At 38.9% G+C, this 15,789-nt stretch overlaps 1 protein-coding gene across 1 annotated transcript in view; it reads right to left on the bottom strand.

Moving 5' to 3' along the window:
- Positions 1–15,789, bottom strand: part of MBOAT2 (membrane bound O-acyltransferase domain containing 2) — a 93,842-nt gene that overhangs the window by 27,354 nt on the left and 50,699 nt on the right. The window contains exons 4-5 of the mRNA XM_065059556.1: positions 6,495–6,590; positions 2,714–2,769 (exon numbers count right to left, since the gene is read on the bottom strand). Of these exons, the coding sequence (XP_064915628.1) occupies positions 2,714–2,769; positions 6,495–6,590 (152 nt within the window). The remainder of the gene's footprint in view (positions 1–2,713; positions 2,770–6,494; positions 6,591–15,789) is intronic.

The following is a 15,789-nucleotide window of genomic DNA, read 5'->3' as shown; positions in this document are numbered from 1 at the left end:
GCATAAATAAATCTAATTCTTGCCATAATGAATGAATATAGACACAAGCGGTCTCCAAATAATGTAAAAAAAATTCTGCCTTTAAAGTATACACGTGTGTTGCCAAAGATAATCATAAAGAAATACAGAGCAAATCTTAACATACTGGCTACTCATTTCTGGTCCTGTTCATTTAAGTAACAAGAAACTGCAAGAAGGCAAGAAATATCAAGGGCTTAAGTTCAAAATATAAATCAGAGTATACCAAAGGCATACCCTAAATTTATTCAGGTATAGATTTGTGATCCACGTAGCCTTCTGAAAACTCAGTATTATACAACAAACTTAAATTAATCCTATGCAACTTGCATAGAATTTTCCTGCTTAAAAAAAAAAAGCCCACAGTAAGTGCACAGGGCTGTAACAGAGGGGTAGTTTTTATTATTCATGGGATACCATACTAGTGTTCAACTTGGAATCAAGCATATCCACGTAGCTAGACAGACTCTTCAACATATAGGCATAAGTGAGCAGCCTTCCTGATTCCATCAGTGCTCTCCAGGACCTTCAAATATGAGACTGCCAGCAGCTGAGCACAAGCAACAGGCTGCCAGGAAAAGATCAAGTCCAGAAGACTCGCCTTTACCACAAAACCAGCATAACTACAGCTAGAGTCTTGAAGCTGACCAAGATCTTCAACACACCAACACCTTTCTTTCAGCTGTTTATTTTCATTATCTCTCCTTGGATGCACTGGCAAAAAATGGTGGTGGAAAATAAAGTAATTTGTGATTAATATAACCAAACCAATGTGACTAGAGGCTCAGAGTGCCATTAATCATTTAGTATAATGATTTTCAATGTTATCTCCTCCTGTCAGTATATCTCAAAGTATTTTCCAGTGGAAGCGTGGACCTTTGTACAGCGAACAAAAGCCCATTGACAGCAGGGTTATTTTCATCAATTTCTCATGACAGACCCCTTCTAAGTCATCTGTGGTTAAAAATCACCACCTTAATACAACCCCAGTTTCTCCTGTACATCTTTTGTAGCATCTCCTGACACCAGACTAGCGGTCACTCCTGAATTCACACTGGTCCCATCAACTTTTGAAAGTCATGTTCAACCTGTGCTCCCAGCAACGATGATCATTCAGCTCAAGTCAAGGGCTCTACTGAACTGCAAATGCAACTAGGGAGAACTTTTCCAATATATAATCGGCTACTCCCCACAGGCTGACAAATATCCTAGAGGATCTCTGACATGAGAACAAGGAACAAAATGCCAAGATTGATGCTCAGAATTCAATGATACCTGAAAGAAGTTCTGACAAAAAATAAACTGGGCTTATGAAGAAAATACAAGTTATCTGAATTAATTAAAGTAGGAAAAAAAAAAATCTAGTTTAGTTTGTGATGAAAGCTAAGAATAGAGCTGACTGAATGAAACATTTGTTTCAGGATTACCAGGAACACTCACAGGCTCGTCCCATACCACAACTCCACTATTGTGCACCATGTCAGCAAATTGAGAATAGCTCCTTCCCCTAGCAAAATAACAGTAAGACGAAGCATTTATCTTTGATATCAGAATTATTGCTTTCTCATAATAAGCTGTTTCCTCTAACTTGTGCACTCTATAATCTAATTGATTATAGCTTGCAAGACTAATACTTCTGAATATATTTTCTCTGCAAGTTAGACATCAACTTCTTCAACCAACCAGATATGTCAAGCATTATTTATTTCCATTCATACAAAAATTGTTACAAAAATATGTTTTCCTGAATTTTCACATTCATGAATGTTGTTGCCTACAGACCTCTCAAGACAGTAACATAATGACAATGGGAAAAAATGAAACACCAAGAGCTAGGATGCAAATGAAACAAAAACATAAACTCCATACATAATGTTACTGAAGAAATTACACAAAAACAGCTGGTTTGATGCAGGTGTCTGGGGCTACACTCCCAAATCTTCAACTGACAGCTGTAGCTCCAAGTGATCCAAGCTAACTGGTTAGGTTTATTGAATGATCTTTTCAAATTTAAAATGAAAATTACTCCTTTGAATTTAAAGGTAACTAAAAATCTGGATACCCTACTCGCAAAAGCCAACATCAGGATTCATTTTTGTCACAACCCAGGGCACACTTAACTGATGGATAAATCTGACATGAGAAAAGACAGAAACATAACTAGATAATCTGCCCGTTCACACTGATACGTTAGCAGTGAGTGCAATTATGATAATAAACTAAATAGGAACATATGCAAAGGTTTTCTAAAAATCAATATACATGACACAAACTAGGGTGAGATTAACAGTATTTTAAAATAAGAGGTGTTCCATAACTGAAATTACATGTACTTGTTTCACCAATCTGTCAGCAACAGTGATCTCTGAATTTGGAAATAATTTAGCTGTCAGGATCAACACTCCAGCACAACGACATGTCAGTGATCTTTGGTCAGTGGCCCTAGAAGCGTCATCGGTCTTCTGACAAATAGTGTCTTCTGCACAATGGAAGTATTTCCAGAGCTTTTCTAGTGTCTGAGCAACATTTCTTGGTCCTTCCATTAGTTAAGCATCAAGAGAATCAGCTGAGACACAAAAAATTAATATATTTTGTCCTGAAACACAAACTGTCCATAGTAACTCACTGACTCACGACTAACTTCCCTTAAATTTATTTTGTACAAAAAACTAAATACAGTTTAAAGAAGTCTTACCATCATGAATCTCAAATGCCAAACTAGTGATCTTCTGTGTAATTATCATCATTGGACTGTTACAAAAAAAAAGGAAGAAAGAACGATTTAGTAAAAAATTTCAGGTGTTTCTTTCACATGTAAATGTCAAACAAAGTTTATACTAATAGTCCAGGTCAATTACTCTCAACTGGAAGACTTTCAATGTAAAGACAAAATGATTAGTTTTTGGACCTCAAACCATTCCTTAAATGCAATTAATTTAATCCTTAGATATAACATTTGCTAAATGCTGCCTTTTATTGCTGCATTAGGCTCCACCAACACTGGTAAAGTATTTCACTTTTTTAATTCCATAGGGTTTTTTGCTTTTGTTTGTTTGTTTTTACAGTGGGAAGAGTAAAGAAGAAAGGGCAGTAAGAGCAATTATATTCATTGTAAACTACAGCAGCAGTAATCCAAGGACAAAGAAACCATACCAAAGTTGAACAGTACTATAATTTATTTAGATTTGCAGACCAGTTCTGCTGTTCCGACTAATACCTGGTCCTACACTTAATTTTTCCATCTAGAATTATTATTTGCTTTAAGTAAACATACCTGGCAAAACAAAAACCCAGCATAATTATGCTGGCTCCAACAGAGTTTAGTTTGTTTTGAATATGGTCCACTTGAGTCAATCTTAAACTGTCCAAGACATATTCTTCCCTGGCTGAGTCAGCTTTTCACTTAGAAATTAAACCATCTTTGTGGTATTGAAGAGTTTTTGACTGATGTAAATCCCAGCACTGCTAACTCCCTAACTGGGGGTGAGGAGGGGACGGGGGAGACCATAAAGTAAGCTACCAGAATTAAGAAATTTAACTTTGAAATCATATCTCAAAAACATATCGGGGACTGTATTTACCTAGTAGTGTGTGAGCTGAAGAAAAAACAAAACAAAACAAAACCACACACACAACATTCTGTAGGATGGGCATATAGTTTTGTTCAAGTCTTTTGACTGCACTTGGCCTTTTTAACATATTTAAGTTGGCACAGGAAAAGAAATCCAAGAGCCATCGAGCCCTCTTTCACTGACAGGGCTGTCAGTATTTTGCCAGATGGCTCAGTCTGTCAAACTATTTTTTTTTTAAGTTGTGGTTATTTCAATAAGCACAATATTTCCAGTCCTCAAAACGCAATCAGGGATAAAGTTATTTCTACTGTACTATCAAGTGCCACAAAATACTGATATCAAAACTAGAGCGACAGGCAAGGATCAGCAAGGAAGAAAACTAAACAAGAACAGACAGTCTGGAAAATCCCTTGTATCTCTTTCTAGCGCTTAGCCTGCTGGCAGAAATCCCCAACTGATTCTGAACATAATGGGGTTTTTCCTTCTGTAAGTGGACATGTGGCAGCATGGATCCCGCCTGGCGGAAAGATGGAGCTCAGGAGGAGCTCAGTCAGGCCTCATATTAATTCTAGCTCATACATCTCTTGTTATCAGAGCAGACCCCAGTATTTTTTTTATTTCTCAAGTGGCTATTACAGTATCTCCAGAGATTTGGCTGAGGAGCAACAACCTAGAGACTAAAAGAGGAAGAATCCTTCCTGGAACAGTGAAGCTGTGAACCAGGGTTTTAATGCTCCCTTTTAGGTGCTGGCAGAAGGGCAAAGGAGGGCTGGCTGGCTGGATGGCTCCCTGGCATCTGGGATCCATCAGGTACTGAAGCCAGGGCCACACAGCTCTGCACAACCAATGGCACCTTCAGCGTGAGGTCTCCTCAGCTGTCTCCACTGCCAGTGCATTGATACCTTCCTTCAGACTTTTGGCAGATTCTCTGGGCTTGGACACTTCAGATGGGCATGGCATGCTAGGAGAAATATCTACATCAACAGACATTCAAAGTCCCTTTGGAGCTAGCCACTGAATGAATTCATCTCTGGAAGAGCTTGCTGGTACTGGAGTTCAACAGCTCGTTAGGCAAGTCTCATTATTTTCTTGAGCTTACTCTCTTCCCTTGGAACTAGAGAAAACTGACATGAAATAGCCCCCTTTGGTTCATTCTCCTTCTCCTCCTGTTTTGGAAGCAGCCTCTGTCTCAGGCCTCAGGGGAGCAGGTGCAGTATATGCCAGAGATTCAATGGGAAAGACACACATCAAGCTCTCAAACCACTGCATGAAAGGATGGTTTCAATCAAGCAGCTCAAACATAACAGAGTTGGATCCAGGCTTCAGACCAGTTCTATCCAGAGCACTGATCTCATGAATCCTTGGCTGTGTTTATAGCTAGCAGAAATCTCTGAGCTAGCACCAAACCAACAGAGGCACAGAGACAGCTGCTCTCTGAAAGCAGTACAGTCGCATGTGAGCAATGCTGCGCTCAAGCTCTATTAATAGTTTGAAAGCAGCAACAAACAAGCACAATTATACTGTTTCCAGAGCCAGCTCAGAGTTTTGATCACTGCCAAGGTTGTACACTTTGGCCCTACAGTGAACTGGAAGGGACAGCATTTGGATTACAGTTCCACTTGTAATGGTGAAATTTTATTTAACGTCAGTAAACCTAGTTTTAAAGTGCCATTATGAGCGTCTGTGCTGCAAGTTCTCATTATAGCCAGTGGAGAACAGGTCAATACAGTCAGGGGCATCTGGCAAGCAACCTGGTTCACACTAAGGTAGACACTTAGCGGTGGGTCAGCTCAAGTGCCTCCAGGCTCTATTGTCTACATCAGTCAGATCTCTGCTGACCACAACTGGAACTTGGACATCCAGCTTGAAGGCAGACACTTGGATGTAGGCATAAACATGGAAAGATGTTTCAGAAGGTAAGATCCAGCTAAAACTTGCAGAAAAGATGAACTTAACCATGAAAGCTTTTGGTGTCAGCCTACAAGAGAAGTTCCTGGACTACATGCCTGTTACCAGTGAAGACTGAGAAGCAACCAGGCTGACAAGCACAACTCTACTACACAACACGGGTAACGCTGAACTACAAAGACCACTGCCATTCATAGTATTCCTAGAAAGAATTTAATGTATTTTTTAAGCAGACTAACAAAAACTCCCATATTTTTTTTTCCAAAATACATATTCTCCTTTAGATCACCAAAAACACCATCAGTAGCAAACTTATTTACAGGAAATGTTGTGTTTCACATCTCCATGTCTGCAGTACAAACAAGAATCACCAATGTGGTTTATTTTTACTTTGCCTATTCAATTCAGTTTTGCTCCTATACAGCTCAAGCCCAACATACATTTAAGTTCATTATGTAAAATAAGACCACATACAGACAAAACTGTCTGTTTCCAAGGGCTGTGACTACTCCACCATACAGGTGCCTTTCTCTTTCTGGAACATCTAACATAAAACAAAACAAAAACAAACAAACAAACAAACAAAGGCAGATAAAAGCTAAAGCCCATAAAACGTTCAGATTTTCCTCAAAGAGTTATCAGACTGTGGTAGGCATGCAAGTACGTCAGATACAACTCAAGTTTCATCATGTTGTCATGGATGCCAACAGAGATTTTAGGGAAAAAAGCAAAATAAAAAAATCCCACAGCCACCAAATCCCTTATGCCCGTCAGAGAAGAACAAGAGGCAGCAGATAACGCATTCAGGGTTCTAACAGACAACAACCGTTCCCAAAATTCTCAGTTTGCACAATTAAAATACAGATGCCAATAGGCACACACATGCCCAGCTTTCTCTCAAAGTTAAAAGGTGGACACACTCAACATGGTAAAACACCAGTAGCTGATACAGTACCACTCAGGAGGACAGGATAGAAAGATTATTCTTCTCCTTACCCAGAAAAATCAGCAGAATACTGTCCATAATCAAAGATATAGACTCTAGTAATTTGGCACACGGTGAGGTATCCCAAAGCAAAAACAAAGCAATACCTGGAAAGAAAATGGAAAAAAAGCTTTTCAATTAAAAACCATAAAAGGTAGTTTATCCCACGGAGAACTGTTTAAGTCGAGTTTCATCTCTTATTTCTAGTGAATATTACATAATTGGAGTGTGTAATTATACCTCTTGGGTTTTTTAGTAATACTTATTCTAAACAGGCACATAGGGGTTTTTTGTTTTCAAAGTGTGCAGTACCAACTTACAAATTCTATTGTCATCAGCCAATATATTTGTTCACGTAAATAAAGTGCAGGATTCATCATTTTAAGCACCATTGTAAAAACTAGAAGTCCTATAAAGAGAAAATGAATCTGTTAAGCTTTTTTAAAAGTGCAAAGCTAATGTTTGCCTATACAAGTATAGAAATTTGACAAATTATAGATCAGACATCATTTCCGTTGAATGTCTTTCTATACATTCAAAATTCAGCACCACACATCCCACTGATGCTGTTTTCAAAGGAACTGGAAAAGGCAATTAATTTTCAAATACACACATTAAAACATATCTGAGTTAAAAAGGAAGGGGATGCCTTTATGCCTCCTCTTAAAGCTGATTCTCAGCACAGGTAAGAAAAACACAGATAAGAACCATCTTATATTAAGTATTATAATTTTAATTCCACACGCCATTTTTTCAGGTCAGGGTTAGGATTCTTCTCTCCCCTTTTTAAGATGAACAGCACTATACTAGTGAGAACTGATTTGCCAACACACCTCACAAAACCTGCCAGATACTCTTAGCAGCTGAAAGGATGGTGAACGCCAGCAGGAACTTAACTAATCCTTTAAACACCTTATGCATTAACTTTACAGCCTTGAACATTTCCACATAACTCAGGAAACATTCATGGTAATGAAAACAAGCACTTGTTTAATGTTCACAAGGCTAATGTGCAATCCATATAGTAGAACATATTATACATTCAGAATATTCACACACCAAATGGAAAGTCATGACTAGGACTGGATTTAGGTTAAACAGTGAGGGACACCACAAGAAGAGTTTGGAACGTGCTTTTCCCTTCTTTTACAAATAAATATTTTTGGAAAAAAAAAAGTCAACATCATAAATTCTGAAGTCTTAGAAATCATTCTTCAGTCCGATAGCGATACTTAGTTTTGCTGCACAGAACACTTGTAATCTAACCTTTAATTAAGAATTGTGCTAGATATAAACCATTTAATATTTTGAAACATTCACATTACAGTTTACCTTATGTATCAGTAGTTACATTAAACTACACTTGTTACTTTTTTACAAAAAAGGTTTTAGGGTGCCTGTTTTAGCAATATTTTATTTTCTGTTTTTATGAATATTAATAAACCAGAAACAATATTATATTGGGTGGCTAATTGGTACAAAACCGAAAAATGTTTACAATAAGAACCCAGCAAAATTATACAATCGGTTCAGAATTATACCAAATTATTTCAGCAAGAAAAAAAAAATTAACACAATTAAGTAGTATGTAGTGGAACTGCAGGTATCAGGAGTATGATATAGTGTATAATTCTTTTCTTAAAGTTTGTAATTAAAACTTTGCCAAGCTGTTTTAAGAAAATCTACCATGCCTCAATCAGCCAGGTTTCACATGGGTGAGGAGTGTGTGGGTTTCGTTTGCCCAGACTAAGTCCCACATCTTCCAAAGTGAAAAACTCATTATGACTTTCAGCTTTACCAGCCTCCTGATCTACATACGAAACAATCCCAGATTAAAAGTAACGTGTAGAGGTACCTACACACTGACCCATAAATATCTCACTAAAAAGGCAAGAAAAATTAAAATACTGTAGTTTTAGGAGAATCTCATTTTATCCCCACTGGCAAGATCATGTGTTCATTAACAACAGTCTATTCACTAGGTCTAGAATAAACAGAATTATAAAAGTGACACTAACTACACCTTTCATAACTTAAAACGCTATCCATAGGAGCAATATATAATTTGTTAGGACAAGAAACACACTTAATATGTTAGTGGATTAGGTACATACCCTCAGATGGAAGTAAACAGACACCAGTTTCTACCTCATACACTTTATGTTGTGAAATATTTATGCTGTTTTTAAATAAAACATTATGAAGCCTTCTTTTTGCAAGCAGAGAAGCTATGCTGGTAAGTACAGGTGAAGAAAAACTAATACATTTTCTAAAAGGAAAGCACTGAGATTTCAGGAACCCTTAGGTTCTTTTCTATATAGCCATTATGATACAGTCCTGCAGCATTATGGGAACATGCAACTGCAATTCCTCTCTAATTGAAGAAACAAGTCATTACTTGATATCTTGATATCTTTTAAAGGCTTTGCACTCAAGCTCAAGACACATCCAGTGATTTTATGTATTGTGTACCATCCACATGCTGCACTCAAGTTTGGGCTTCCCCATGAGCACTTGCCCAGTTACTCTCCATGCATTCAAATGTTTAATGAAAATTGCATTCCTCTTTAAGATAAATTTCAGTGATAGTCAATGTTATCCCAGTTTTACATATATGAGGATATTGAGAAATAAAGAGATTATGTGGGTCTGAATACCAAACTGGTGAGATGCAAGGTCAATTAATTCTTGGGTGAACTTTTTTAAAGTTGACAGAAAGGCCATCACCAGTACATTTCAGTCACACACACACACGAGTTCTGTATTTCTACAATCCTAACCATGGGTGTTCCATGAAAGGTGAAAGATTATTTTTGTAGCTAACACAAGGAGTTTAAGCCACACTGTGGTGTTTATCACTTCGGAACAGGGATTGAGGTAGCAATGCTGCCTGACGATGGAACAATGGAGTGTGTAGGGCAGTACAAAGGTTACTTCTTCACGTTCCTGTGGCTTAAACGCCTTCCAACTTCTACAGCAAGTTAACTTCCTATGATGAAATAACTGGCTTGGTAGATGAGGGGAGAGCAGTGGGTATTGTCCACCTGAACTTCAGAAAAGCTTTTGATGCTGTCTGTCTCCCATAGCATCCTCACAGACAAGCTGATGACATATGGGCTGGACGAGCAGTCAAGTAGATTGAAAACAGACTGAAGGGCCAGGTCCAGATGGTGATCGGTGGCACAAAGTTGAGTTGGAGGCCAGCAACAGCTGTTACTAACTTTATAAAAGTACACTAACTGCATTTTTCCTACCTTCTTCAAAGGCTCATTCACCAAAACCACCCCTTAAGTCAGAAAATTACGGAATGTTTTGCAGAGCTCAACCACATCAAGTCGTAGCCAACTACAACAAAATTAATTACAGGCTGTACATAAATGCCACAGTTTACCCAAGGCTAAATTTTCTCCTTCAGCAGAAAAGCAATTGGTCTTAAAAGTCAACATTACTCTATACCTGCTACTCTATACAACGAGATTTATTTAGAATATGTTTAAGATTAATTCACAGGACCTTTGTTAAAATGACCTTACTGTATCTAGCAACAGATGGAACACATGCAACATGTCTGGGAGACATCATCAGAAAGCTTTTATTCCATTTTAAAAAATAAATTTTTAAAGGGGGAAAATAATCTCTTGCTAGTAAAGAAATTACACTGCCCTATATCATTATGCCTTGTCCAGTCATTTTTGTCAAGTAACATTAATGAATATAAACATTAGGGTTTTTTACCTGCATATATATAAGGACAAAATGCTTCCTTATAACTGTATTTATACATAAACAGATGAACATAACACATGTACAGATACAGAGGCTTCAATTCTTCCACATTACATTAACTTTATTTTGGTTTGCAAACATCTCAATGGAATTCAGTTTACAAACAACCTCCCAATGCTCTCCCAGACCCAAACCATCAACACTTTAAAGACCTGGATTCAGACACGGCGTCCACACATTTAATAACCCTCTGCATACTAATCCTCTATCAACTTTTTGCTCCACAGCACGCCCACATCTTTACCACCCTCTTTTGCCCCAAATACACTTAAGAGCTGTTAATTTCCACATTTTCCATATAATTACATACAAATTTGATAGCATACAATGAGACGGACAAGCCAGGCCGCACATACATGAGCATAACTGGGGTGGGAGTTGTATTTTTGTTTGATTTTACACTGTTGTGGGACTTAGCATCTTAGATATAAAATATTTGGTCAAGTACCTACGATACCTATCTCTCTCTTCACACAAAATGCAGCAAAAATAGAGCCATGACCTTGACAAAGGCATGCTTTGTGAGATGTCATAACAGCTTCTATTATTTTAGGCTCTTCCCATGCAGTGGAAGGACAACAGCACAGTGTGCTTTTGCTGGAAGAAAGTTAAACAAACCAATCGACACAGGGCACTTTTTCACACATACTATGGATTTAGCCTTGAAACAAAGGTTTCACATTCAGTCAAGATCCACTCCTTTCATTATGTTATGAAATACTGATTGCAAAACTTCAATGGAAAAACTATATGTCAAGCAAAAAGGTCCAAAGTACCAAAGTTGAACATCTATCTAATTTTGTAATCATCAAGTACAAGCCAATCAAAATACCGAGTTTAGTTTTGACTGTCCTAAGAGCAACAAAATAAGGTAGCCTGCCCCAACCTGCTGTTACACCAAAAAGAAATTCCTATTTTCTCAATCCCTGTTCAGACTATGGATGCACTATTGACATACATCACTGGTATTTCTCAGAACATGGACCAGTTTTCTGACATAACCAGTAACAGACTCAGAGTGTGTGGCCTTAACCAAGTCCCAATCCTCTCTGTATTTCAAGAAAGCACTCTCTAAAATGTATGCAATATTAATCCCTTTGAGCCAGTTGGAAGCCTTCTAATCCATGCACTAGACTGTCCCTCCTGGTTACTTCAAGCAGAGATTCAAAGTGCATTGGAAAAAAATATATATATAAAAGACAAAACCAGACTGAGTATGAGCTCACTTCCAGAGAAGGAAGCATTCAAACCATCATGCTTTAGTAGTAAGCAATTTGGCTATCCCATCCCATCCCTCTTCAACCCTCAATAGAAGATTTTTTGATCTGATCACAGAATCATAGAATAGTTTGGGTTGGAAGTGACTTCCAAAGCTCATCTAATCCACCCCTGCGCAATAAGCAGGGACATCTTCAACCAGATCAGGTTGCTCAGAGCCCCATCTAACCTGGTCTTGAATGTTTCCAGGGATGGGGCACCTACGATCTCACTGGGCAACTTGTTTTACCACCCTCATTGCAAAAAATACCTTGCTCATGCCTAGTCTGCATCTCCCCTCCTTTAGTTTAAAACCATTACCCCTTGTCCTAAGTTACTTCAAAGCAAATTTAACAAGTGGGCAGAGTTCTCCAACATTCTGATGCCATGACAGTCCTACACAACATATGGCACAATGGCTGCATGTGGCCTCCAGCATCAGTCGCCTGGCCTGCCCACCCTACAGCGCAGAGCTCACTGCGCTGCTCAGAGGTGCTGGCCATGGGTCAGACCCACACCTCCAGACCCACTAGTGTCCGTGCTGGATTTTGCTCAGCCCAAACAAACACTATCCAGGCCCAGAGGCTTCCTGCATATAACCAGACACACAGCGCCATGGGACATGAGGCTTCCTTAGCTCAGCTGCACCCAGAACCCTTGGCAATGGGTTTGCTGGTTTTGTTTACTACAGATTCACTACAGATATTATTATGTGCCTCATGTATTTTGATGTCTTGCTACATAGCAGCAACATAATGGCTTGATAAGTCAATATTGAACAAGCTAAATTAAAAGATCATTCCATGCATAGCTCCAGGCCATAGCCCAAACACAACATTAAGGTATGACAAATACAACACAGATATTCTTGTCAAAATGCATACTAAAAACCTGGTATTTTCCACATGCTCTCTGAGTTTATATTCTCTTGCTTTCTGACCTCTCACCTCACTCCCTCCAAATCTAAAACGTCTCAAGTACAAGGACATCAGCTTCAGGCTCTTGTACAAAGGAGACACATCATATACAAGTGAAGGGGAGGCAGGGGGGAGGGAGTTTTCATTTCTTCCCTGGGATGCCAAAAACAAGTTCTGTGCTTCATCCTCCCTGTAAGTCTTGAAAGGAACACGGAACCAGGAAGGGTGGGAATAGAAGAATTGATTTTATCCCTTATCAGACTCAAAGCTGAGAGGTGAAGCTGACCCAGTCCAAAATCAGTGTTAAACTGAGATGAGACATGAGAGGTCACCCAATTTCTCTCTCACCTGAAAAACCACAGTGTGTCATATCAACTCCTATTTCTGCAATCGCTTGAAAGTATAACACTAAACAAGCCAGATAAGAGCACCAGATCTGACGTTTATCTTCTAAAATGTTGACGATAGTACGTAGGACTAAAAAAAACACACAAAGACGAAAGTCTAACAGCTTCACAACACAAAATATGTAAAGACAGAACCCCCTTACGCTAAAATCTACCTTACAAAGCCCAGGTGAAGGAAGGTAATTCTTGACACATCTTCTGACAAACAAGAGTACTCAGAAATAAAATTCCTGCAAGCTTCCACAAACATTTCTACGCTGGCACTGTGAATTTTCATCTGTTCACCTACTTTTATATGGATTTTTCTATATAATATTTGCCTGGCTATAGGATGTTTCAGCATCACAGCATGCAAGTCATTTTATCCTTTATATTTCGCACATGTGATACAGAAGTAATCTTCTTTCAAACATCAGAAACATGCCTAGTATCTTTACTTTTGCAAATAGGCAGAAGCCCATAAAGAACATGGCTAGAAAGTGGTCTCCTTTTAGGAGCTAGGCAGCATCACATCTTCTGTAGAATATTTTCAAGGAAATAAAGATGTTACTACAGAACATTGACAATAATAGGACTATTGAAAGTACTATTTTGAAGTACAGCCCTACTAGTCATAATAGTTTAGCAACTGTATACTATAACTGCTATACACAAAATATTCTGCAAAACTATATCATTTTTTTTCCATGGACCATAAAGCTTCATACAAGAGCTCACAGCCAGTAAAACAGAATGTGTTCTCTGCTGACAAAACCACAGCGAGGTCAATCATTAAACCCATTATGGCCATAAACTTGGTACTTGGCAAGTATCATCTTGGATAAAGAGCGAACTGTTATTTTCGCTCACCTGCTCATCACCCCGTGCTCGCTGCACAGCCTCCTCGTACCCTGCGCACACCCCCATGTGCCACAGCTGTTGCTTCTTCCCAGCTGCAGAGCAGAACACATTACCAGCTGTCCCAGCCCCCCAAGCTCTTCTGCAACCCCCACATTTTTGCCTGGAGACACAACACCTGAGACAGAGAAACAGCGTGGCTGCAATGCCACCGGGAGAGCAGGAGTTCAGCTCAGTCACGAGGTGGTGCCAGCTGGAAGTTGTGCTGAGCCAGCCAGGAGACGTCTTCTGCATTTGTTCGGGATGGCAGCAGCTGGGAAACATACGGGATGTGATGTGCTGAGAAGGTGGTTGTGCAGCCAGAATCAGCACACGGGGCAGCTAACAGATTAACAAACAACTCAAATCCCTGCAAGGTGGAGTATGCAAAGTGAAAGGCCACAGGAATCAAATTTTTTTCCAGGAACAGAATATTTGAATGATTCCAGTATCAAGGCAAGCCAGGAGTTTGTGTTAACAACCTAACACAGCTGCATTTCCTTTTAAACCATTTCTCAAAACAAAATGCTCTCTTTTACAGAGATAGTTACCAGAGGGGATGATGGTATTCTATTTCCCACCCTATTTCTTGCTTCACCTTCAGAAAGGAATCGAAAGGAATCGACTGCAGCCCTGTCCCCTCCCGAGCTATTCATGTTGTCTCGCAATCAAACACACATGTCAAGCAGCACAACATTTGGAATAAAAGCTTTTCTGAAAAATCTGACTTACTTATAATATAGGTTAAGTGAAATGCCTGCTTCACCCATACCTGCTTTGCTTCAACAACCAGCATTCCTCTAACTTGGAAAGACGTATCCCTTCAGATGACTTGTTGAACTTCTGTCCAATTTTCTCTCTCACATAGCCCCCACTTCAAGCTAAGTTAAAGCACCACAATCACACAAGTTTCATATTTCTATATCCTTTGAACAATTCATGGAAATGTATATAACATTCTCATGATGCATCAACTTCACCACTGTCACAATATCTGTCATATGCTCCTGTAGCATCACATGTAGATCTAAGTCAGCTGCCTCCTGCTCCCAGCCTGGAAAAAACCTGTTGGCAGCTGCATTTTCTCTGTCCCATCTGAGGTGAAGCCTGACACAGGTTACTCCTGAATACAGGATGGCAACTTCTATTCTCATGCAGATTTATTTTCTTCCTCATGACAGAAATGCTATTGACTATTTCCAGGGGTGAATTTGAGATACTCCACAAAAAGTGCAATAGAAATGGCATGGCAAGAAACCAGCCCTCAGCAAAGCGAGCTCTGTGCATAATGGTTATTTATGGCAGCTAGCAGTCCTCCTGCAGCCTCACAGGGAAATACTCCAGCTTGGTGGCTGGGAAGAATCAGGACCTGCAGATTGTTGCATGTAAGTACACAAGGAACTCATTATGAAAAAAGCCTGGCATTTATTTTTGGAACATTTTTCTTCCAGTTAACAATGGGAAACTGAAAAAAGAAAAATACCTACTCATTGACAGTTCAAGTCATGGCACAGTCGCTCATGGAACCGTCAAATGTTAACCTCAAGCAAACAGTAATTATTCAAAGCTGCATTTAAGAGCTCTAAGTTAGGAAGTAACTGTATTCTCAGAGTATTACGTATATATTACACACATATTTATAACTACATAAACTATACCTTTTCGATTTACTTGGATACTGTCTTGATCCTATCTCCACGTATATTTGAGCTTAGCTGCAATTTCAGCCTACACTAGCAGCTAAATTGCTTGCACTCTGCTTTCTATTATAATATTATATATATATAAAATATTCCAATATTATTATTATATTATCCTTGCTCTCGGGTAAAGACTGCTTGTGGTCACGATTTTTTAATGCCTTTCAAAATTTTCCCTCTAAATGTCTAGATCAAACTATCTCACAATTAACTAAAACAACCAACCCAAAACAAACACCCCAAAACCAAACCAAACACACAAAACCCCATAATTGCTCAGTTTATTCCAGCTAAGAGAGTCGTGTGACCTGTCCCTAACAACATATTGTATCAACTCAACTAGCAGAAGCTTTTGGGTAGATT

Source organism: Columba livia, chromosome 3 (assembly GCF_036013475.1).
Source record: "Columba livia isolate bColLiv1 breed racing homer chromosome 3, bColLiv1.pat.W.v2, whole genome shotgun sequence".
Lineage (NCBI taxonomy): Eukaryota > Metazoa > Chordata > Aves > Columbiformes > Columbidae > Columba > Columba livia.
Note: the sequence above shows the minus strand (reverse complement) of the source record. Positions and strands in the feature narration are given on the sequence as shown.